We start from the raw sequence: 27,377 nt of genomic DNA, 5'->3' as shown, positions 1-27,377 counted from the left end.
TCCTAAACACACATCACAACTTACCTCCTAAACACACATCACAACTTACCTCCTAAACATGGATCACAACTTACCTCCTAAACAAACATCACAACTTACCTCCTAAACAAACATCACAACATGCTGGACCCTCTTGCGCTGTATGTCCTACGTTATGCCCTTATAGGCATAACTATTACAAAATGTCAGAAATCTGCAGTCTCCTCCATGGACTGAATTCTCAGTGTAACTTCTCTTGCTACTTCAGAAGACCAATACATGTAACCCCTCCTACAGCGCCATATAACTCCTCCCTCTAAATCCTACTCTCTCATATAATGACTCAGTATAACTCCTCCTGCAGCGCCATATAACTCCTCCCATCTCATATAATGACTCTGTATAACTCCTCCTACAGCGCCATATAACTCCTCCCTCTAAATCATACTATCTCATATAATGACTCAGTATAACTCCTCCTGCAGCGCCATATAACTCCTCCCTCTAAATCCTACTCTCATATAATGACTCTGTATAACTCCTCCTGCAGCGCCATATAACTCCTCCCTCTAAATCCTACTATCTCATATAATGACTCTGTATAACTCCTCATGCAGCGCCATATAACTCCTCCCTATAAATCATACTCTCATATAATGACTCTGTATAACTCCTCATGCAGCGCCATATAACTCCTCCCATCTCATATAATGACTCTGTATAACTCCTCCTACAGCGCCATATAACTCCTCCCTCTAAATCCTACTATCTCATATAATGACTGTATAACTCCTCCTACAGCGCCATATAACTCCTCCTATAAATCATACTCTCCCCTATAATCACTCACTATAACTCCTCCTACTGCTCCAAATAATGTTTTGCTGTAACATATCCCTCCGTGTCGCGTTGCTGATAGCCATAACAATTAGCTATCCTAACAATGCTGCAGCATGTCACACGCCTTGATGCTAGGTGATGCACAGCGTGAGACGCAGCGGGGAAAGCAGCACTTCACGTGAATATTACAGAGACTTCACACGCATCCTGTCTGTGTCGCCTCATTCCAAGCCGTGCAAGACACCATGACAAGGGACATTGTATCTGGGAAATGAATACATTGAATTATGCTGACGGTTTTACGCTTCCAATAGCCCCAGTCTATTATAATGAGCCACAACAAACAGCAAGAGCTGTCATAGGAACGCTGTGTGCATGGGGTGATGGAAGGAGGGGGGCGGCTGGAGCCACCCCATACAAACATCAAATACAGAGCGTTTTCAAAGCTTAATAGGAGCTTCAATTAGTCCCCTCACTACCTCTCATATCCTTAGCCTCCAGAGACCAGAAAGTGCTCTTCTTCCGAGTGGAGGCGATTTATAACGTGCCATAGTCAAGCAAATAGCAGTGTCACCGTTACTGCCGAATTAACCCTTGGCGTACTGCCCCTCGCCAGGGCCTGGAAAGACGCTAATTACTAGGTATCGGAGCTGTGAATGTAATGGGTAATTATTTGTGAAACAAGTCCATTAATTCCATGTGGGGGGATGATTTCCACCATAACCACTAATCCCATCCTTGGACTGGTATACTAATTAAGTTGTTACAGTAAAGATGACCTGACCTGGGCGTAATATCTCAATGACTGAACATTCTGCGAGATATTGGAGGAAATAAATCCCGTTTGGTGGGAGTCAGACGCTGTGCTCAGCCCTTACTCAGGAGTGGAAGATGTATATATCAGAGATCCAAAGTTTATTGATGGTCTATCGATGGCTGGTCGATAGCTACAGGGGTTCGAATAGACAGACGTTATATTTTACTGTCAGACGTATTCTGTAAACCCTGAATTGCAGTGAATAAACGGTTCTCGACTCGAGTGTTATTTATTGCAAATCAAAGTAAATGTCACATTTTTGGCCTAAAAAGCTGTAAGAAATACATAGTTTATACATAATTTTGGTGATTAATCTGTAATTCTAATCCCATTGTCTATCACATATAGGAAATACGAATTCTGACTGTCAATTCGGGGCGGTCGGTGCGGTTTTACATCGCAATATAAGGAGGTTCCGCGGTGGAAACAAACAGAATGTTTCCTTTTAGACTTTTACCCCAGATCATCTTAGATTATACCTAGACCTTGATGCTTATTCGTATTTATTATTTATACAGACATAAACAACTTAATCTAAAATAAAATGATTGTGTATATATATATTTTCTTTTATAACTAATTTACAAATAAAAAGCTGAACTTGTTTTAACATGCTTGTCACTGAACGCCGCTCTATGTATGTCATCCACTGAATGCAGACAGACCAGCACGCGTACACTCACACCCGCACACAGACAGGCACATTTGGGTCCTTAAGAACATCTGAGACTCTCAGTCACTCTCTGCCTTTATTTGATGTTCTTATCTCGGTAACAAAAGGATTTTTCTCTCTTTGCTGCGACAGCTGATCCATTAATCCGCACTTTTGATGTCTCCTAATCACCTGTGTATTCATTTCTTCTGTAATTGCCTCCTGCAGTTGACAAATCCTCTTTCTTGTGGCTACGTCAGAGCCACTAACCCCTCTTGCCTTGTAATAGCTGCGGTGGTTATAGTGCTGTAGCCAGCGGCCAAGCGTCTTATAGGTTAACTGCAGGTGACTGACACCTTTTCAAAGCGCACTCTCTGCAAAGCTCTTTAAAGTAAATTTCTTATTTTATGTTTCACCGGCTGCAAGATACAATCTTTATCGGAGTGATAAAACTCTTTCTAAAACCTCCCTTTTGGATGAAATCTGCAGACGATGCACTCCTTGCAAGTCCCCTTTTACAGTGGAATTATGTAGCTATCATTAGCCGTGGCTCGGTGAGGGGGGGGGAATGGTGAAATGTTACACTTTATAGCTGATTAAATCTGTACAAAGAGACTATCAATATGTTATTTTAAACCCTGCTACATCGTCCACTTGGATTTTTAAAGCACATTGGATTCACTTACAGGTTATTTTACACCCCCAATGTATATACACATATGTTTGGGTGTATTATTAAAACAGTTTGTAATCATATATATATATAAAAGCAAACACCATTTGTGTTCGGTATACATATATGAATAAAAATGAACAAAACAAACAAAAAAAAAGATTAAAACTGTCAATCCTTCTCTAAATCATTTAGTGAATTTAGTAGCCAGGTGTATATCTATGTAATATCGATAAAATATTCCATGTTAGGTTTGTAAGAGCTAGGGCCTTTCACGGCAATATGGGTTGGGTGCCGCCGAGAAGTGAGTTGATGCTAATCTGAGAGCAGACCAGAGGATTAAGCTGGAATTTCTATAGATCATTGTTTATCAGATATTTAGACAAGGAATCTATATGTTAAAAGGCAATGTAGGCTGGTATTGCCTTAAAGGGACACTACAGTCACCAAAACAACTTCATCTTAATGGAGTAGTTTTTGTGTATAAATCATGCCCCTGCAGTCTCACTGCTAGATTCTCTGCCATTTAGGAGTTAAATTACTTTGTTTATGCACCCTAGCCACTCCTCCCTGCATGTGAGTTACACAGCCTTCCTAAACACTTCCTGTAAAGAGTCATCTAATATTTACACTTCCTTTATTGCAAAGTCTGTTTAATTTAGAATTGCATATCTCCTGCAATTTTAATAGCTTTCTAGACCCTGCAGGAGCTTCCTGTGTGTGATTAAAGTTCAATTTACAGAGCAGGAGATGCAAATTTCTAAAGTAAGTTACATCTCATGTAGGCTGTGTCAGTAACATGCAGGGAGGTGTGGCTAGGGCTGCATTTACAGAAACAAAAGTGATTTAACTCCTAAATGGCAGAGAATTTACCAGTGAGACTGCAGTGACATGATCTATACACCAAAACTGTTTCATTAAGATAAAGTTGTTTTAGGGACTATAGTGTCTCTTTAAAATGTGTCTAGAGGCCTCGCTACCCTTCACCCCTCTTGATGTTGTTTGGTACATAGCTCCCAACAATCAGGAGGGGAGAATCGGGATGGGCAGGGTCCAGTGATGTGACCCGCCAGGTCGGTCCCCAGCGCTGCTGAAGTGCTCCCTGCATAGTCCTTGTGCCCACCACATCTAATGAGCTGGTGCCTCCAGAAACAGGACCCTGAAATCAGGACTTTCACTCTGAAAGCGGGACTGTTGGGAGGACTGGTTTAGGAGGTGATATATGTATATTTTCATTATTGGCATTTATAAAGCGTTTACAATTGGGAAAAGCGCTGTACAATTGGGAAAGAGGCAATACAGTATAAACAGACCAGTACTAAAGGTAGAGTCCCTGCCCGTGATATGATTTACAGTTACTCTGCATGACACGGTGACTGATAATTTGTGTCTCAGCCAGGTGAGGACCAGTGCTGGACTCAGGTTAGTGAAGTTTCCTGTAATAAGTAATGTTTTTAAAATGTAACATAAAACACAACCTGCTGTTTGTAATGAAAGGCTTTAGTAAACAATGAAATGGCAGGGCCTATTAATGCTCGAAAATATACAACAAATCCGGAGATACAGAGATCCCTGGACGTGGAGCAAAACCACAGGATCTGACCCAGAAAATTTATAGCAGCTTCTCACATGCAAGTCAGGGATTAACGGTGGATAATACACAACATATACACTGTTACAATGCATTCAATTACATACTGACAATCAGCAACACAAGAAATCCGCCTTCCTTCAACCAAATATAACAAGAGAATGCACCATCCCATCCGTAACGGAGGGCAGATAGGAAATTATTCCAATGAATTTTGTATACACGACTTTATCACGAGAACATAATTTACACGGCGCGAATAGTCGAGAAAGAAAATGCTGTTGTACATTAAGCTCTTGCAATAAAGTTTTGCACATTGATTAGATCCACGCAGTTCAAACGCCATTCTTTTTCAGTTTCTCTCAGTTGAGCAGATTATTTTCATCGGCTTGGGGTGTCTCTGAATTTGGGGATGCTAAGCACCTTTTAATTATTTTACCTTTAACCACCACTTCCTATAACCTCCAGCTTAATACAAAGTCTCTGAGGTTTACTAACTACTCGTCAAACCTGGAGCCCCTGGGGCCAATCCGGCTATTCCTGAGGTATGGCTGTAATCCCACTGAACACACAGAGCTCCGTGACGGATTTTGAAGGGTGGTCCGGACTGTAAATTGACTCTCATCACAATCGGCTCAGTTGCAAAAGCAATCGTAATACAGTAAAAACCGGCAGCATCACGCCAATACCCTGATCCCTTTTATACACAGCAATCCAGGGGTTACAAGTTAATCTATATTCTTTGCTCTGTACTTGTCTAGATTTATACTTCCATACTTGAGAGGTGCAAGGGGATTGTGCGGCTTGAAGCCGACAGCAGAGTGACACGACAAAATGAAATGATATGATGACTACGCCAATTGTAATCTAGCCCGGAACTGGTCTGAAGTGGTTCTCCTTCTGCCAAATACTTTTTTTCATATTAACCCTCTGAGGGGATATAGGCGGAGGTTCTTACTTAGCTGGGGGTATAGCCTATACCCCCAGCTAAGTAAGAACCTCCGCCTACATCCCCAGCTAAGTAAGAACCTCCACCTACATCCCCAGCTAAGTAAGAACCTCCGCCTACATCCCCAGCCAAGTAAGAACCTCTGCCTACATCCCCAGCCAAGTAAGAACCTCCGCCTACATCCCCAGCCAAGTAAGAACTTCTGCCTACATCCCCAGCCAAGTAAGAACCTCCGCCTACATCCCCAGCCAAGTAAGAACCTCCGCCTACATCCCCAGCCAAGTAAGAACCTCCGCCTACATCCCCAGCCAAGTAAGAACCTCCACCTACATCCCCAGCTAAGTAAGAACCTCCACCTACATCCCCAGCCAAGTAAGAACCTCCGCCTACATCCCCAGCCAAGTAAGAACCTCCGCCTACATCCCCAGCCAAGTAAGAACCTCCGCCTACATCCCCAGCCAAGTAAGAACCTCCGCCTACATCCCCAGCCAAGTAAGAACCTCCGCCTACATCCCCAGCCAAGTAAGAACCTCCGCCTACATCCCCAGCCAAGTAAGAACCTCCGCCTACATCCCCAGCCAAGTAAGAACCTCCGCCTACATCCCCAGCCAAGTAAGAACCTCCGCCTACATCCCCAGCCAAGTAAGAACCTCCGCCTACATCCGCAGCTAAGTAAGAACCTCCGCCTACATCCCCAGCCAAGTAAGAACCTCCGCCTACATCCCCAGCCAAGTAAGAACCTCCGCCTACATCCGCAGCTAAGTAAGAACCTCTGCCTATACCATATAGGCGGAGGTTGTTACTTAGCTGGGATATATAGGTGGAGGTTCTTACGAAGCTGGGGATATAGGCAGAGGTTCTTACCAAGCTAGGGATATAGGCAGAGGTTCTTTTTTTAGCTGGGGATATAGGCTGAGGTTCTTACTTAGCTGGGGATGTAGGCAGAGGTTCTTACTTGGCTGGGGATGTAGGCGGAGGTTCTTACTTAGCTGGGGATATAGGCTGAGGTTCTTACTTAGCTGGGGGTATAGGCGGAGGTTCTTACTTAGCTGGGGGTATAGGCGGAGGTTCTTACTTAGCTGGGGGTATAGGCGGAGGTTCTTACCAAGCTGGGGATATAGGCAGAGGTTCTTACCAAGCTGGGGATATAGGCAGAGGTTCTTACCAAGCTGGGGATATAGGCAGAGGTTCTTACCAAGCTAGGGATATAGGCGGAGGTTCTTATTATGCGGGGGTATAGGCGGAGGTTTTTACGAAGCTGGGGATTTAGGCGGAGGTTCTTACCAAGCTGGGGATATAGGCGGAGGTTCTTACCAAGCTGGGGATATAAGCGGAGGTTCTTACTTAGCTGGGGATATAGGAGGAGGTTCTTACTTAGCTGGGGATGTAGGCAGAGGTTCTTATTTAGCTGGGGATATAGGCAGAGGTTTTTACGAAGCTGGGGATGTAGGCGGAGGTTCTTACCAAGCTGGGGATATATTCGGAGGTTCTTACCAAGCTGGGGGTATAGGCGGAGGTTCTTACTTAGCTGGGGATATAGGTGGAGGTTCTTACCAAGCTGGGGATATAGGCGGAGGTTCTTACCAAGCTGGGGATATAGGCGGAGGTTCTTACCAAGCTGGGGATATAGGCGGAGGTTCTTACTTAGCTGGGGATGTAGATCGGAGGTTCTTACTTAGCTGGGGATGTAGGTCGGAGGTTCTTACTTAGCTGGGGATATAGGCTGAGGATCTTAATTAGCTGGGGGTATAGGCGGAGGTTCTTACTCAGCTGGGGGTATAGTCGGAGGTTCTTACCAAGCTGGGGATGTAGGCGGAGGTTCTTACTTAGCTGGGGATATAGGAGGAGGTTCTTACTTAGCTGGGGATGTAGGCAGAGGTTCTTATTTAGCTGGGGATATAGGCAGAGGTTTTTACGAAGCTGGGGATGTAGGCGGAGGTTCTTACCAAGCTGGGGATATATTTGGAGGTTCTTACCAAGCTGGGGGTATAGGCGGAGGTTCTTACTTAGCTGGGGATTTAGGCGGAGGTTCTTACCAAGCTGGGGATATAGGCGGAGGTTCTTACCAAGCTGGGGATATAGGCGGAGGTTCTTACCAAGCTGGGGATATAGGCGGAGGTTCTTACTTAGCTGGGGATGTAGGTCGGAGGTTCTTACTTAGCTGGGGATATAGGCTGAGGATCTTAATTAGCTGGGGGTATAGGCGGAGGTTCTTACTCAGCTGGGGGTATAGTCGGAGGTTCTTACCAAGCTGGGGAAGTAGGCGGAGGTTCTTACTTAGCTGGGGGTATAGGCGGAGGTTCTTACTTAGCTGGGGAAGTAGGTCGGAGGTTCTTACTTAGCTGGGGGTATAGATGGAGGTTCTTACCAAGCTGGGGGTATAGGCGGAGGTTCTTACCAAGCTGGGGAAATAGGCGGAGGTTCTTACTTAGCTGGGGATGTAGGCGGAGGTTCTTACCAAGCTGGGGATATATTCGGAGGTTCTTACTTAGCTGGGGGTATAGGCGGAGGTTCTTACTCAGCTGGGGGTATAGGCGGGGGTTCTTACCAAGCTGGGAATGTAGGCGGAGGTTCTTACTTAGCTGGGGATGTAGGCAGAGGTTCTTACCTAGCTGGGGATATAGGCGGAGGCTCTTACTTAGCTAGGCGGAGGTTCTTACTCAGCTGGGGGTATAGTCGGAGGTTCTTACCAAGCTGGGGGTATAGGCGGAGGTTCTAACTTAGCTGGGGGTATAGGCGGAGGTTCTTACTTAGCTGGGGGTATAGACGGAGGTTCTTACCAAGTTGGGGATATAGGCGGAGGTTCTTACTTAGCTGGGGATGTAGGCGGAGGTTCTTACTTAGCTGGGGATATGGGCGGAGGTTCTTACTTAGCTGGGGATATAGGCGGAGGTTCTTACTTAGCTGGGGGTATAGGCAGAGGTTCTTACCAAGCTGGGGATATAGGCGGAGGTTCTTACCAAGCTAGGGATATAGGCGGAGGTTCTTACAAAGCTGGGGATATAGGCGGAGGTTCTTACCAAGCTAGGGATATAGGCGGAGGTTCTTACTTAGCTGGGGACATAAATATTTAAATTAAGATGTAAAAAGGGGGGTGCAATTTAGCCATGCCCATATGCGTGCTAATAACTAGACCTTGTACCCAGCTGTCATGGACTCTTGGCTCAGCCCTGGGCGTCACATTTGGTAAAGAATAGTGAAAGAGAGGGGAGAGCAATGCTGTGTAGATTACAGCTCATTAATTTTACCTGCTAAACGTTCATGGACCCTGAACCCCAACATCTCGACAGGTACGTTGTAGAAAAGGGTTTGTTCTGTGTGTTTTGGGCTCCTGTATCCATGCAGAGATCTCAACAGCCACAACAAGAGCTGCTTCTATCTATCTGCAAAGCCTATTACTTGAGTAATACGTGTGAGCAGAGACAATAACTGCCCATGAACACTCACAGAACAAATACAATTACTCTGTAAGATCATGGCTGTTACACAGACCAAAGGGCGTTAATATACAATCACTGACAACATGACATTGCATTGCTCAACACGAAGACAAGATAAATAAACTCTAAATGGGCAAGTATGATACACAGAGAAACAGACACTAATATAAAGCCGCAAACAGCATGATATCGCTCACAGGCCAGATATAATAACCGCACACGTCCAAGACAGAGACAGAGAGAAAATACTCTAATACAGAGTTCTTTCCAATCTGAAATAACTCATAAGCCCTATACAATAACCTATTCCACTGGGTAAATCTTGTGTTTCACCAATAATAACCTTGTAAGATAGCTCCCAGGTCAATGCTAAACTGACGTAACCAAAAAACGTGTCTAACCATACATGACCCCCTTTCAAAACTTGTTTTTGAAATACTATATTTTAGAGCAGCATAATGAGAGGAACGGGTCCCCACTCCTAATAATATTTCGGGACTCATGATTGATTAACTCTCCCACACCTGCTCCTGGGAAGTCAGGATTTCAGTAGCTGATAGCTAGGAGAAGATGCAAACATCAAGAACTCGGATGGTACCACACTGCTCCTGAAATGGCTCGGTGTCAGGTAATAGACGGGGAGCACTGATATCATATTCAGCAATGACCAAGCACACGGAGAGGACTGTCCCCAAACAAATCCTCAACTCACATCAACGGATCTCGTTTTAAGCATTTATCACGTTAATGTTAATAGAGTACAATAGTGCGATACCTGGACCACTGGCGTGCCTAGAGAACTGTAACGGGAATTACTGCTTTGGAAAGGTTTGTAAAGGGCCCATCCCATCTCATCACCAGAAGAGGAAGTGCGGTGGTAACAAGATGTAGGGCTTGAACACAAATTGTGCCTTTAATTCCACCTCAAGTCATCCACTAAAATCCAAAGTTTACGTGCTAAAAGATACAGGGCATATTATTACAAGTAAAGCAAAGTGTGTTTAATGGGGCGTTTGCTTTGACCTTGCCAACACACACTGGCCGCCTTGATGTCATAGTAAAAAGCCCCCAATCTTTATGTCCCCACCCTATCGACCTGCAAGGGAACACCAAAGCCTTTATTACATTACAACATTGATTTCAGAAGCAAGTGTTATTGAATTTTTCCGTAAGGACAACATTTATTGATAATTACAGACCTGTATGAAATTAAATGCACAGAAAAATCAAAGCAATAACAATTTGTATTACTTGGTAACCTATTGGCGATATCAAAGTGATGCGTCACATTATGAAAGAAATTGTGGAACAAAAAACAAAACAAACATAAATAGAGGTCACAACAGGGACTCTCTCATATCGGAAAGAAAGAATATGCATTGACAGCAGATCGTCAAGGAGAGAGGATCAGCTAAATGAATGGGATTCTGGCTAATACAAAAAGGTATTTTCAAGGTGTTACGACACCGCCGAAATAAGTGAAGCCGACGCTTAGTCGATAATCCCCCTCTTTAGAAATGCAGGCTTTGCACAGCCGACCGCCAAACTCCCGAACAGAATGTAGGGAAGTGCGGTATCTCACGAACATCCTATCAGCCGAACTCCCTTCACGGCTAGAATAAACGAAATACACTTTCCCAGTATCAATTCCCCCACAAACGAGACCAAGCTCCGTCTTGAGGGTAAAACAGGATTCTGTTTAATGGGGGCTACCTGCCCGGTATTTATGCAGGTCTCCCACCTGGTGGACACTCCCCTAGGGGACCAGATGGAAGACTGGGACATTTATTGGACAGTAGCCAATCGCAGTGGCTTAGGTGTAAGCCCTCTCCATACATACATAAATCCCTCCTCTCTATCCTGGAGATAATTGGGAAGAAACCTAATTATCTCCAGGGATAGAGGCAAATCGCCATTTTAAATATAACAATAAAAAATACAATAAAATACATATTCATAAAAATACCGAATGTAGGTGCTTCGTGTAACGTATCCCCAGATAGCCTGGACCTGAGTGCATATTTCTACCGAATAGCGCTCAGATCCAATGTACACAGTTCAATCGCCATGGAGTCAAAGACTTTTTACAAGTCTTTTGGTACACAATTGACTCCATGGGATGGCTATCTGGGTTAAGTCCATGCGTACGTTACAAACTCCCGAACGGACCGGTGTTCGTATGCCTTGACGAAATAGACGGCGGTCTGTAGTTTTCAGCGGTGTTCGGTAGATAAAGTGTCCGTTTTTAGTTCTATAGAATCCTCGCCGAACACCGCTGGTCCTTCGCGTGTTCCAAAATGGCCGCCGCCTCGTGGTCGGCATACGAACGACGACCACCCATACGAATAGAATAGAGAGGTGTCTGCGGTTAACCACAATGTTCTAATTGGGGACAAGAGGTTAACCAGCAGCACACTCCTCTCCTGGGTGGCCGTCCGTTCTGTAGTTTCAATTGGTACTTAGAGAAACACACGAACAGGGGCATACGGACAGGCAATTAAACGGAATAGAGGCAAACAGACGAACCAGCAATCTTAGTCCCTGCAGATGGATCTGTCACACAAGGTATTGTGCCATTTTAGCTCAATAGTTTTTATCCCTAGAATCATGACCCAGAAGCGAATCTCTGTGCCGTTACCATTTGGTCTTGGCTGGAAAGGACACATTTTATGAATCAGGCTCCAGAAGGCAGAACCCAACACATGGAACCCAACACAAGGAAGAACCCAACACATGGATTAGATATAGCCACTCTGCATCTCCCACGTTGGAGACACTGGCCGAGTCTAACAACGTAGTCCTGCGGAATTGATATCAGTGTTATATTTTATAACAATTAAAGAAAGGATCACTGAGCTAAATTAACGAGAACGGGTCACCGGGCTAATGATCTGTAAATAATTTAAGCCCCTGTCAAACAAGGTTAACACTGCTTTAATCCAAGAACCGTCAATGTGAGTAAAATTCAGACTAGCACTACAATGCCACCCACCAGTTTTACCAGATCTGCATTTTAATTTTGTGTGAAAGAAACCCAAAAAGTTAGACGAGACCTAGCTTGTGATAAGTAATTTTCAACAATAATAGTTTACATACAGCACACAGATTGAGACATAGTATCGATACATTGGTGGATCAGTGGTAGAAGACAGGCAGAGTCATGGCCAATGCATACATGTGGACTGATAAACCAGCACAACAGGATTTTTTATGGAAAAAACTGAGACTAAAATCTACCTTGATCATGAGCCGAGAGTTCCAGACACTTTCCAGTTTAACACAATGTGAGGGGTGATATAGCTCTGAACTAGGCATTTAAATGATGACATGGGTGGGATGATACACTGACCTGTATTCCAGGGAAAATTTGGTAAGTTCCTTCTGATCATGCAGCCATTTGAATTCCAGTGGCCAGCTCCCCTCGGCCATGCAGGTGAGGACCAGACGGTTCCCTTCCAGGTGGACCTGACTACGTACCGGTTCTGTCTTAAAGTAAGGGGGAACATCATCTGCAAGACAGACACAACGAAGCTGTGAGATATCGCTGATTTTAAGAAATGGCTTCAACGGTTTTTAGAACAGGTGGAGTACCAACATTTAGCTACCAATCAAAATTAGGAGGTTAATAACTGCCTGCTTAGTCACAGTATTTGTACATTTTAAACAATTCAGATAAACCCAAGATATGTGTTTTGTGTGTGTGCCCTAAATGCAAATATTAATATATACCTTTTACATCCAGAAACCTGGCCATTCTAGTTTCTTTAAATCATTTTACATTTCCTCTAATCTAGAGGAACATCTACCGTAATCTGGTGCAAATTGTCCAATTGTCTGCAAGGAAGCATACTTGGCCTCAAAACTATATTGAGATATCGACAACTAAAACGCTATCACCTGGACACGCAGAGGAGGTAAGTGTCATTCTACCTACCTCTACTATACCACGGTCTCCCCACAGTAAACACTTTGATCTTGTTTAATGAGGAGAATAGATGTTGAAATGCCACAAATGATAAAAAATGGCATTGCACCACACAGCTTCATGTCCAAGGTCAATTCAGCTACTGTTTACAGGAGAATATCAAACGCTTTGCAGATTGACAGATCTGATACAGCCTTAGTAACTCGGACAAAAGGGAAAACAACATCAACCAATGTATTGGTATTTCTAAAGTAAATCCATATTGCCTTGGATCTTTTAAAGCTTTAGATTTTTTGAAACACAATATTCTTTTTTTGCTTCTGAAAAGACACCTTTAGATTTCCTACTTGAGAAGGCAGACTCGCAGGCCTGCAATTAGCGCTCTCTTTATTATAAGATACCCACAATATGTGCGGTTCACCAATCGTGGCACACAGCCCGCTGGAGGCGATACGAGGACAAATCATGTCAGAGAGATCCATGCCAGCTATCCGGGATGCTGCAAGTAGCGTATATAATAACAGAATGTATACTCTATAGATCTGCAGGTTAGTGATATAATGGGGTCTGCCGCTATGGTGCTACAAGGTGACGCATAATGTAAGCATGATGGGAAATGTTGTACATTAACCCTGGAAGGTCCACGGCCTAGGGGAGAAGCGACAATTAGCCAACCAGAGATAAACCTGTCACTTCGACGAATATAAACAAATAGGAGATTTATAATCATTTATGAACAGATCCGAGCCGGACATAGACGAGGTCTAAGAATCAGACAATGGAAACATGATTCATTTTGCTGAGCTTCATGGGAATTGTAGTTCAGCTGGAGTGTCTGAGGCTTACTAGCAGAGCAGCTACTGGGGAGTCCAACTCCCATCTGGCTCAGATTGCTCACTCTGCAAGCCACGGGTTGTGATCCACAGTAGCCGGAGCTCTGAAAAGCAGAATTCTCTCTACAAAATATCATGTCATGCTCTGCTCTGTCATTAATCAATCTAAACAGACAAATTCCCACCCACACAGTTCGCGGTCTCCTGGCCCGTGTCATTTATACCTCATCCTTTGTCAGCGTGATATTACACACAGTTTACGACTTCTCCTCTATTCAGATACACTGGGCTCTATTTGTAACTATGGAGCAGTCGCCATGGAAACCCAGAGAGTGTTCCTGCTGATTGCTTTCACTTTGCAGAACGTTGCCCCAGAATGGCTGTTTCTACCCATGGTACCCGGACAGTGGGATCGCTTTCGTCTGTTCCTTCTCTCCATATAACAATCCAACAATCCGCAGAACAGAAAGCTGTTGGGTTTTTATAGATCTTTATATACCCAGAAATATGTCTCTGGTGTTAGCTTTGTCACTGCCTGGCACATCAATCCGAAGAAAATGCCCTGAAATACAAACTCTGTTGCCCTAAATTCGGGCTGGGTTAATCGTACAATTATAATTACTCTGTTAAATTCTATTACAAACTGACAGTTTTTGGTACCTCGTCGTGTTGATAAACTAGTTGTGCTTGTGATTGTTCTCCATTTGCTGACCATAAATAAGGAATAAAAAAAAAAGAAAAGGCTTGAAAGGGAAACGGAATGCACCAGAACATGACATAACATATTCCCCTGCATTGGTTATGGTGCAATGAGCAGGATCCCTTGTATCGGTCGTCCTTCATTCTGGAATTACACCTCCCACAAAATGAAAAGAATTTTCTGTTGTTATATACAAACCAGCCATACAGGTCTCGCGGGAACTTGGCTTTCTATGAGAGCTCCTGTGTGCAGCTGAGCAGGGGTGTATGGGGTATGTACAGAGCTCTCGGGGTAGACGTGAGAATGGCCTGATAATATGAGAGACAGTGAGCATTCTTCTTTTGTAACGTTCTATTTATTTTTTGCATTGTAACGGGGGTTCCTTTAAAAGTGGGTTCCTGATTTAGCAGGTGACATGGTCACAAAGACCATTTTTCCATGGGAGAGCCCTGTACAGTCTGTCTAATATCCGTCCTTCTTTCAATTAGGGAGCTGAACGTACACACTCGTCCTCCGCAGAAGGTTCAAGCTGTGTAAATATATCTGTGATGTTTTATTTGTCTCCTTTGTCACTTGTCATAAAAAAGGAAGCCGCAAAGCTCTCGGGGCCGGATGTGGAAACTATCAGACGTGGAGCGGTCAGCGCTGAATTATATATCAAAGAGAGGATGAAGAGGTCGTGCTCTGACGTTGGATGGTGGCCAGTTAAAGAGAGGAACTCTATATTCATAATGGAGTTACTGCGAGGGTTTGAAGCAGTACCAGCAGGAGTGAGGTATTCTAATAGAGGATCTAAGATTACATAGACATCCTATGAGCAGCCACTTGAAATTGTATCATTTTATCTGATGTTGGCTGCTGACAAAATACCCATCAGAGGCATGGCGAGCGTCCTCCAAGATGCCATGAAAGCAACCAATATACATTGAAACTTTCTGGATTGTTCTAGTGGCATACTTCTGAACTTTCTTCAGACGTACCCAGGAACTATCTGGATTGTTCTGCTGATATATTCTGAGCTCTATAGATCTATCTACACACATACCCAGGAACGTTCTCGGCCATTCTACAGATATACCGGTGAACTCCAAGGACTTATCTACATACCTACTCATGAACTTTCTGGATATGTCTAGAGACGCACCACAAGACGTTCTGAATATCACCAGACATTGAATCTCTCTCTCTACAGACAAACCGAAAACATCTGGATCGCGCAACAAATATACTTCCACACTGCGCCTCGAGAGATATCAGTCGCACCACACTGGTGAAGCATATGGGAGGCTGAAACAATATTCTGAGGTTTCTGTATCGTTCATGCAGAGGGACCCTGTGTAGAATTCTACTCGATGCTCCCCAACCCCACCCTCCTGTAATTTAACCAGTAAAGCCAAAACCTGAAAACTGCACAAACCATGACAACCATGCAGTATGTAAATCTAGAACATTGAACACTGGGTAAGAACTATTCATAGGGCAAACCAACCATCTAACAGGTAAATCTAGAAACATAGAATGTGACGGCAGATAAGAACCATTCGGCCCATCTAGTCTGCCCAATTTTCTAAATACTTTCATTAGTCCCTGTCCTTATCTTATAGTTAGGATAGCCTTATGCCTATCCCACGCATGCTTAAACTCCTTAACTGTTTTAACCTCTACCACTTCAGCTGGAAGGCTATTCCATGCATCCACTACCCTCTCAGGAAAGTAATACTTCCTGATATTATTTTTAAACCTTTGTCCCTCTAATTTAAGACTCTTGTTGTGGTTGTCCTCTTGTTGTGGTGGTTTTTCTTCTTTCAAATATAGTCTCCTCCTTTACTGTGTTGATTCCCTTTATGTATTTAAATGTTTCTATCATTTCCCCCCTGTCTCATCTTTCCTCCAAGCTATACATGTTAAGTTCCTTTAATCTTTCCTGGTAAGTTTTATCCTGCAACCCATGAACCGGTTTAGTAGCCCTTCTCTGAACTCTCTCTGTAAGGTATCAATATCCCTCTGAAGATACGGTCTCCAGTACTGCGTACAATACTCCAAGTGAGGTCTCACCAGTGTTCTGTACAATGGCATGAGCACTTCCCTTTTTCTACTGCTAATACCTCTCCCTATACAACCAAGCATTCTGCTAGCATTTCCTGCTGCTCTATTACATTGTCTGCCTACCTTTAAGTCATCAGAAATAATCACCCCTAAATCCCTTTCCTCCCTGAGGTACCCCACTGGTGACAAGCCCAAGCTTCGAATATACTCCATTGACTACAACCCTCTGTTGCCTGTCACTCAGCCACTGCCTCACCCATTCAACAATATTGTAATCCAAACTTAAAGATTGCAGTTTATTGATAAGCCTTCTATATGCAACATTGTCAAAAGCCTTACTGAAATCTAGGTAAGCAATGTCTACTGCACCACCCTGATCTATTATTTTGGTTACCCAATCAAAAAAATCAATAAGATTAGTTTGGCATGATCTCCCTGAAGTAAACCCATGTTGTCTCTGATCTTGAAATCCATGTGTTTTTAGATGTTCAACAATCCTATCATTTAACATGGTTTCCATCACTTTCCCCACTACTGAAGTAAGGCTTACTGGCCTATAGTTGCCCGACTCCTCCCTACTACCTTTCTAGACTCTAGATTCTAGAGCATTGAACACTGGGTAAGAACTATTCACAGGGCAAACCAAGACACCTGTGACAATAGGTAAATCCAGCACATTGATGGGTCGCACAAAGGGCATATCTGGGAATTAGTTGCATACAATGCAGTTGCATTAGTTGCATACAATGTAATGCAGGAATCTCTGTTTGCGGAAGTGCCTGTCTGCTTGTTTTATAAACCTGAAGAACTTTATTGAATGATTAATCCTCTTGTAATTTGGATAAGCCAAGACGGATCCCATTCATGACAAACACTGGCATATTTCCAAGCTAGTAGTGTTTTGAGAGAGCTCTATCCCTGGCACTGCTCATCTTAAAGTTTGGCCAAATAAATCTGTAAGCTCTTGGAACCAGAGACATAATTCTCTTCCTGCTGCTATATCTCCATTTACCATACAGAACTTTACGAAAACTCATTCATAAAATCTATGGTGGCTCTGGAAATCTAGAAAATCCCTTTCTACACCGAAGCTGCCACAGCACAAGATTCATGCGCGGATTGCATGTATATTTAATGAGCCCAGGCCGGCCCACAGCAGATCTTAGACGAACAAACTCTAAATTGTCAACTTAAACATTTTCAATGTTTGATGTGAGCACTCTTCACTCCAGGAACTAAATCACCCACGGCTTTTACATCCAGGGCCCCACCAGGAATTATTAATCACATGCAAAATATTTCATGGGGGCTGGGAAGAAAGGCATAGTATTCATCACAGGGAAATTTTCCAGATAACGGTACTAGAAGATTGCAGGGATTTTAACATTGTCGCAGCCCACGCAGGACGGAAGACTCCAGGGACCAAATACGAAGACTGATTGCAGATAAAAATAGCTCAACCCACCTGTCTTGCAATTTTCCACCATCTTACAAATCTATTTTTAATTTTTGAGTTAAAGTCACCCTTTCTTAAAGCAGACTCTTCGCATAAAAATGTGTGAATGCAGTGACTGTGCTGAGCAAGAATTACTGTGTAAGTTATCATTGTGTTAACCCAAACTGCCTGCAACTGTCAGAAAGGTACAAACTCTGAGATATTAAGCCCTCACAGTGGCTTAGCGTAAGTGTCCAGCACCCAGGGTAAGTAGTGCGCCCCCTAACCCGTGGACCGTTAGCACTCCCTGAGTCGCTTAATGGGCGCCTAGGTAGCCCCAAACCCCCTTTCCTACTCGCCTTGTCTCCGTGATGTGTGTCACACTGATAGTTGTGTAACAGCACACATATCGCGAAGGCGGGCTGGTAGGGAAGGAGGAGCGTGTCTATCTAGGCACCCGTTACTGGTGTAACCGGCATGATACTATTTAAAAGGATTTAACCGAATGTATATTAATAGCGTGATTTCAAGTTTGAAGGTACCGGCGGTATCACGTTATTAATTGGCATTATTTAAGTCACCGATAAGGATTACATGAGCACAGTGTGGCTGTAATTAGCCAGAAAAATACTGTAAAACGTTAGGTGGCAATGTTTATATGCCCCGTCATGTTGAAAAACCTGTGTAGAATGTTTGAACATTGAGAGATTTCCTGTGTGGGGGTCTGCTATTTTCTATTTATTATTACTACTTTCTTTTTTACATTTTTTTTATTTTGCACCCCTAAGCATTTTGTGCCCAGGGCTACTGCTCCTTGGACCCCCACGCTACGCCACTGGGCCCATGGCATTCTGGGAGTGTGACAAGTGCATTATGGGTTCATGCAGACAGGTGCACACATCCACATGCCTTTATTTCTATTTTTGCACGACAGATGTGCAGAGAAATAGAAACACTGAGTTTAGAAAACCAGCAGTACGAAAGCTGGTCAAATGAGGAGAACCGAGTTGAGAATTCTAGTGGTTCCATTGGATCTAAAATAAAGATAAGGAAATATATAATGTTTTAGCAAAGGCCTGAGGAACCAAGTTCTTAGAAAGTCCTAAATTTAGGGGATAAAAGCCACACTTGGACGCACACCGCCACATGACCACCCATGGTCACACTGTTTGAGCTGCTATCACTGCCAGGGGATCTTTAACTTTTCGCTCAACTGATCTGGGACCCAGTGGAAACCGGGTTAATTCACTTTTAATTGTTTTGCAGAAAAGTTTTAGAAAGTGCCCTTTTCAAGGAGACAAAATTTTCTGATGTGAGAACTAAAAGATTTCTGTTAACATATCGGTATGAGACGCCATTTAGCAGCAAACACAGATTTTGCCCACTTTGCTGTCAAGTCACTTCGTTGCTGTGCCAGGAATGGATGAAAAACGAGGAAAGTGTCAGACGCATTCAATTCCATCTGACAACTGTGATAACTTCCTATAAATGGGTGAAAGGCGTGCGCCTGCCGTCCCTCCGGCTCCGAGTCTGTAGAGAGGAAGCCAGAGAGCGAAGCAGTGAAAGGGCAGGCGAGGCATGGAGATAAATCCATATATTTTGTATAGACGGCGTGCTGTGCAGGACAGGGAATGACTATTAACAGTTACCTGGTGCTCAGAAACCTGTACTAAACCTGTTTTATAAGTAAATATATAAAAACACGATGTTTTAGAATTATGATCGCTGACGTTCGGTATGGCAGCTGTGGCTGGGATTTTTTGCCAGCCTTGCCATTTCTTGTGGGTATTTAGAATGGAAATAACTGTGGTGACGGCACTTTGTCTTGACACATTTTAGAACCTAAAACAGAAAATGAAAGCTAGAACCTTTTCCAAACTCATCGAAGCAATAAAACAAAACCCGTCATGAGGCCGAATCACAGTTATTTTTAAGGAGCCATTGGACATTAAACTGAGTTAGTGAACACAGAGACAACAGATTCCCTATTACCCAAAAACATTTACTATGAGCAGACCCACGACAAAGATTTAATGTATCGACTGTTAATAATAAAATAATAGGATGGTCATGAAATATATCAAATCATTTATAAAGCACGTACATATATAATTACAGAATGGGTGAAACAAAACACCGACATAAACAGATATACACAAATTCATACATACACATACAGTTCTAAGCAAGCAAACACATGCACACACGCTCACACAATTTACTAGCTAAAAACCCGCTCTCCGATTTGTGTAAAAACAGGTCCACGCTGTTTATTTTAATACTTCAGGACATTTTACAATTTTAGCACAAATCATGCTGGGACTTGATGCCGAGAACTCATTTCATGAATTTTGATGCACAAACACAATTTCACTAATCCTCTTGAGTCATAGGTGCAATTTCATACAAATAGGTTTGATTTTGCTCTGGACAATTGAACAGCAATCCACAGGCCCTTCTCTTGCCGAGTCGTCCTCCGCATCACACTCCAACACTCGCAAAACTGTTACGCCATCACTGCTACATGTTGTGTGATGTGTCGTTTCCACAAGTCAACGAGATTTGGGAACAAGAAGATGCGCACGCTAACATCGTGAGTGTTAAGAAAAATGCAATCCTGTTTGTGTGAAAAGAGAGGAAAATAATGGAAAGGACAAGGTGAACAAGGGAAGAACAATTAAAAATAATGTCTTATTGTCCTGGCACAAAGTCAAATTCTCCAGTGAAATAAATGATGCTGGAGGTTTCTTGGGTTGAGCCGATTACAAAGAGAAGAAACAAGACTTGGAATAGCTAACAGGATTGTAGACGTGTCAGGGTGCGGTATACAGGAGATTACAATGTTGAGGGGTTCACCAGAGCAGGAGGTAGGGAAACAATATTTCAAACAAACAGAATTATTAGACAGGAGCTGCGCTCTGCAGCCTTTGGGCAAGTAAGGACGTGCAAACCATATATAATTTATAAAGAAAATGCAAACGGACCGTGTAATGCTGTGTAATGGGCACAACACAGAAAAAGAAAAATACATTTAGACAGATTGTAGGAGAGGAAGATGCACTGGCTACAAGAGCTTAGATTTTCACAACAGGATTGAAATCTAATGTGGGGAAAAGGACCCTGACCAATAGAGCTTACAGTCTATTGAAACCTGGGTCAGCCGACTACGTTTCAGGCAGAATTTGATTCTTAAATATTCCACAGAGCTGCAGAATGGGCGAAACACATTGATGGAGTTGGTAATGTTAGGTTTTTACACACACTGGGACAGAAGACAACGGTGGCTTTGCTCACAGGAGCTTACCGTCTGGAACACTGCCATTTCAACATTGATATAAATTGCTCTTCATTTAAAAGATGAAACTGCAGTACGCAGCTTGAAAGGAGAAGATGCAGGTCTGCAAACCCTATAGTTAAATCCTTGTGGATATCCAAACACCGATAAAAATACACTCTTTCAAGTGCTTTCCTGTAGGAAAATGCAGAAATATCATACAACTTGGACTACCAGATCTGTGATAAATGATCCTACCAGATCTATGAGACATCATTCCATCAGATCAATGGCCGACCATCCCACCAGATCCATGAGAAATTGTCGCACCATATCAATGAATGATGGTCCCACCAGATTCCCTCCAGATCAATGATTGATGGTCCCACCAGATCCATGATTTATGGTCCCACCAGATCCATGATTTATGGTCCCACCAGATCCATGATTGATGGTCCCACCAGATTCCCTCCAGATCAATTCCTAACAGATTCCTAACAGATTATCCCACCAGATCCATGATTTATGGTCTCAGCAGATCCATGATTTATGGTCCCACCCGATCCATGATTGATGGTCCCACCCGATCCATGATTGATGGTCCCACCCGATCCATAATTGATGGTCCCACCCGATCCATAATTGATGGTTCCACCAGATCCATGATTTATGGTCTCACCAGATCCATGATTTATGGTCTCACCAGATCCATGATTTATGGTCTCACCAGATCCATGATTTATGGTCTCACCAGATCCGTGATTTATGGTCCCACCAGATCCATGATTTATGGTCTCACCAGATCCATGATTAATGGTCCCACCAGATCCATGATTTATGGTCCCACCAGATCCATGATTTATGGTCTCACCCGATCCATGATTGATGGTCCCACCCGATCCATGATTGATGGTCCCACCCGATCCATGATTGATGGTCCCACCCGATCCATGATTTATGGTCCCACCAGATCCATGATTTATGGTCTCACCCGATCCATGATTTATGGTCTCACCCGATCCATGATTGATGGTCCCACCCGATCCATGATTGATGGTCCCACCAGATCCACGATTTATGGTCCCACCCGATCCATGATTGATGGTCCCACCAGATCCACGATTTATGGTCCCACCCGATCCACGATTTATGGTCCCACCCGATCCATGATTGATGGTCCCAGCAGATCCACGATTTATGGTCCCACCCGATCCCTGCAGAACTAAAACTACTATCATACTTTGGCAGCCTAAAGCAGTTAAAACAGATTTTAGCTGCATTTCTTTACACGCCACAACACTGCTGGCCAACAGGAGGTTAATGGATAAAAGATATTTAATATTTAATGGTGGCATTGCTGTGCACTTGGCGGAGATGGCTTTCCTCTGTTCTGAGACATCCATTTTACTCTAACACTCACTCAAATAGATTCCTGACACCTCCGATTGATTCCCGCGGGGGGAGCCTGCGGACGTTTTTACTCTAACAGGGAATGCCTCAAACTTCCCTCTGCCATGTGATCCGTTATGAAACACTCCACATCTGCGCTAAAACACGAACAGGGTTATTTCAGATTTAAGGCCAGAGTAGACTAACTAAGAGTTTAGCTGACTTAGAGAATTTGTTCAGATTATGCGTTGGTTTTTTTAACCTTAAATGTGGAATTCACTCTGACCTCTCACTTTAGTGAATAATAGATTGGTAAATTCAGTCTTTGGAAACAGCAAAAAACGTGAGGCTACTCAGCCCCCCCCCCCCCTCCCCCATCCACTACTGAAAGGCTGCCTAGTCAAACTATCAACCCGTCAAAGAATCACCCCAAAAATCTAGATTATGGGGTCTATTCACTAACCAGTGATTACCGGTATCCCGAAGTAGCCGAGTTGGAAAGAAAATCTACCTTTTGGCGAGTTGGAGGTTAATTTATTGGAATTGCTAATTTTGACTGAAATGTTACCAAGCGGTTTCTCACCAAACGGAAACCCCTGCTTAGTAAATAAGGGTCTTATTTTTAGTTTTCTATGATGCTATTTTTAATAACGGTAAAGAAGGTCATTTTGTTCCACTGTCACGTGGCCATTGTGATTCGTGTCCACTAATTTCTGGTTACTATGGAACGGAGACAGACATGACACAGCGCCTAGCTCTGTCCCTTTCAATGACTCTGCACCCGTACCCACGCTGTCTGCGCTGGGTCCAATGTCAAACCCAGCATCCACAAGGAATGCATTAGGATGTATATCGGCCTGCTCTCGTGACGCGTATGCTGAGGTGCACTCAGATCTCATAAAACCCATTCAATAACGCAAATCATGATTTACATCACTGATTCCAGAAATTAACATTTCATATACGGCCCATTAGATTAATGCTTTGTTTTTATCTTTGATAACAAAATATGCTATTTATCCACCCATGTTTTTAAGCCGCATTTTGTTACAATTTCACAACATCGGCTCAGAGCCAATCACCTCTCCTCCCCGTTTAAAGTTCTCACACGCACCTGTCGCATGCAGCCAGCAGTAAATCGGAGCCCTGTGATTGGCTAGTTCCAGGAATGTGATTAGCAAGGGATGCAGTTCACGTTGCAGCTACTCTTAACATTGCACAGAGTGCCGAGTCTTTTGGTTCGCATCCAGCATCATGCACTCAATCAGCTCTGAAAAGGGTAAACCAACCACAGGCTTCCAGACACCCTCCCTTCCATCTCCCACGGGACTCACCGCGAAGTGCACACACAAAAAAACACACAAAGACAACTTAAAACGAGGGGTAAACTGTATTGCCAGAAGCAAAAAAACAACAAAAAAATAAAACATCAATTTTTACAAGCACTGTGAGCAGGGATAAAGCTTAAAGGGACATTGTATCCAAGCAGTTCTAACCATTTCAGAGCATTCTACAGATAGTGGAAATCTATACCATGTGTCAAAATACAAACCAACTTCCCTGCTGTGCCAACACACTAGGATAGGAGGGAAATAAATTAAAATTCATGTCTTAGCACACCTTCAGAAAGAAGGGCCCTAAGATAAAGTAAATGCCTTTAAAAAATACTCACATTGTAAAATAAAACGACATAGAGCCAGATACTGATGAATAATCTGATTATGCAAAAAGAAAACATGGCTTTAAAAGAAGATAGGTCTGTCCGTCCCGAGAAAACGACTAAAGAAATAATAAGAATATAAACAAGCATGAATACACAAATACATCATTATACAGAGCGACAACTAGAAAAATACATTTATCACTTTATCAGAAATAATTATCTGCATTTTCCTGTACAGCAATATGTGAAAATCAAAGGATATCAGAAGTACATCAGCCCTAACAAACTTGCATCCGTGCACATTGTACTGACAGCAAAACACTCCAGAACCCAAGAGCATCATTGTATTTCTCTGAGAGGCTATGATGAACAGTCAATGCATGAAGCAAGAGAAAGGGATACATGTGACACGTGTATATATTGTATTGACGCAGCGTGTGTATGTTTCAGCATCAATTGAAAGTCTACTTATATTGTTTTGACAGGAGAAATATTTCCTAGCTCTGACCCCTTTTCTCTACTTTAATTCAAGGCCACTTGGCCGCTCTCATGGGTCCCTGATAATCTTTTTGGGGTCACAGAGGTTAGCAGTGAGACAGCACAGCCATAGCTCACCAATGCTCGCACAAAAGCGGTAACGTGCTGGAAGACTGAGGCTGATCCGGACCGGAGGGAGGGATGGGTTGGTGTTTGTGTGAGGATACGCATACAAATTTGCCATCGGCTTCTCTACGAAAGGATAGACAAGCTCTCGGAAAACGATCAAGCTGGCGTGGTGTAGTGCTGCCAATCTGTGGGTACAGGGCTGGTATCTCAAATACATTTACAGCGGTCTATATGCAGAATGCATGGATGGAATTGAGATCACCTTCAGATACCTATTGTCAATGTAAAGATAACTGGAGTTATAGAATTTAGCTCTAGGCTGGCTGGCCATCTTTTTGGTGTCATTTGTGAAGCTGTACATAAACTAACTGTTACAATGAATCTCAGCTACTGGAGCGAGAAGGGATCATTCAACAGAATACAGTCTCACTCATTAAAATAACAGATCACAGAATACAGTCTCACTCATTAAAATAACAGATCACATAATACAGTCTCACTCATTAAAATAACAGATCACAGAATACAGCCTCACTCATTAAAATAACAGATCACAGAGTACAGTCTCACTCATTAAAATAACAGATCACAGAATACAGTCTCACTCATTAAAATAACAGATCACAGAAAACAGTCTCACTCATTAAAATAACAGATCACAAAATACAGTCTCACTCATTAAAATAACAGATCACAGAATAGTCTCACTCATTAAAATAACAGATCACAAAATACAGTCTCACGCATTAAAATAACAGATCACAGAATACAGTCTCACTCATTAAAATAACAGATCACAGAAAACAGTCTCACTCATTAAAATAACAGATCACAGAATACAGTCTCACTCATTAAAATAACAGATCACAAAATACAGTTTCACTCATTAAAATAACAGATCACAGAGTACAGTCTCACTCATTAAAATAACAGATCACAAAATACAGTCTCACTCATTAAAATAACAGATCACAAAATACAGTGTCACTCATTAAAATAACAGATCACAGAATACAGTCTCACTCATTAAAATAACAGATCACAGAATACAGTCTCACTCACTAAAATAACAGATCACAAAATACAGTCTCACTCATTAAAATAACAGATCACAGAATACAGTCTCACTCATTAAAATAACAGATCACAGAAAAGAGTCTCACTCATTAAAATAACAGATCACAGAATACAGTCTCACTCATTAAAATAACAGATCCCAGAATACAGTCTCACTCATTAAAATAACAGATCACAAAATACAGTCTCACTCATTAAAATAACAGATCACAGAATACAGTCTCGCTCATTAAAATAACAGATCACAGAAAACAGTCTCACTCATTAAAATAACAGATCACAGAAAACAGTCTCACTGATTAAAATAACAGATCACAGAATACAGTCTCACTCATTAAAATAACAAATCACAGAATACAGTCTCACTCATTAAAATAACAGATCACAAATTGGCTAAAGGGTAAGTAACGGATGGCACGTTCACTCATCAGAATCAAGCAATAAACACTGCAAGGCAGTCTCACTCATAGAAATCCAATAAGGAAGACTTGGTTAGTGAAATCCACCTGGCTCATTAAAAATATGTCTCTCTCACTGGAAGGCAACCTGAATTGCTGACACAGAACTTCACTCAGCAGAATCCACTCACACTCACTGGAAGACAGCCACATATAAATCAAGTCACTGGCTTTGACCTTTTCTCACATGAATCCAGACTCAGTTCTTGGAGAGTCACTGACTAAGCGACAGCCTCATTTAGCAAAAGGCAGTCTCACTCTTTGAGGGCCTCTCGCAAAACCACCAAATTCAGCTAAAACCACGAGAATCCAGTGACAGACAGTCTCACTCATTAGAATCAGCCTGTTTCAATAATTGGCGATTGCTCATGAGATGTTAAATCTCAGTATTTTGGCCAATTCCCTCATGCGACATCAGTGACACTAACTGGAAACCATCCTCCCTCACTGGTGGTGGCCTTCATTGGTTCTAGAATGCTGTTACTCACTTCTCTGACTCGAGTGCCACTGATGAGCATGCAATCTGTTTTACTAGACAGGAGCATTATTGTACCTGAGACAGCACAAACTCTTCCCTTGTGAAAGAGTTAAAACCAGAGGACGACAATATCAAACCTAAGGAGATGGTGGAGTTTTGACGAGACCCCCGACAGCAGATCAGAAAACCAATTCCTTCATCTCACCCCTTCCTCCCCCCTTTCTCCCAACTCCTTGTGCTTTTGAAATGACTTTCAGACGAGCATCTTCTTGACGGGTGTTGTTTTTGATGAAGGAAGGACGAGCAAGAGAAGGAGGAAGATAAAAATAAAGAGGTGTCTCTGGGCCTGAGAGCAGAAGCTTTGGAAATAAATGATTCTACCTCACCAGGAACGTGGGATTGAAATGGCCAGTGATGCAGTCTCCCCATCAATCATACCCTGGACCGTTTTACTCTTTACCTGACAAGCTGTCAATCATTCCTGTCATAAACCGTGTCAAAAACACATGCAAGATACCAGCCTATCCACCTCTTTAACCCATCACCTGCCAA

At 42.9% G+C, this 27,377-nt stretch overlaps 1 protein-coding gene across 4 annotated transcripts in view; it reads right to left on the bottom strand.

Moving 5' to 3' along the window:
* SDK2 (sidekick cell adhesion molecule 2) overlaps nucleotides 1-27,377 on the bottom strand; it is a 393,871-nt gene that overhangs the window by 215,983 nt on the left and 150,511 nt on the right. For all 4 annotated transcript variants that reach the window (XM_063456338.1, XM_063456340.1, XM_063456339.1 and 1 more), the window contains exon 3: nucleotides 12,291-12,450. In XM_063456338.1, the coding sequence (XP_063312408.1) occupies nucleotides 12,291-12,450 (160 nt within the window). The remainder of the gene's footprint in view (nucleotides 1-12,290; nucleotides 12,451-27,377) is intronic.

Source organism: Pelobates fuscus, chromosome 5, assembly GCF_036172605.1.
Source record: "Pelobates fuscus isolate aPelFus1 chromosome 5, aPelFus1.pri, whole genome shotgun sequence".
Lineage (NCBI taxonomy): Eukaryota > Metazoa > Chordata > Amphibia > Anura > Pelobatidae > Pelobates > Pelobates fuscus.
This window is presented reverse-complemented; position numbering and strand designations above follow the sequence as displayed.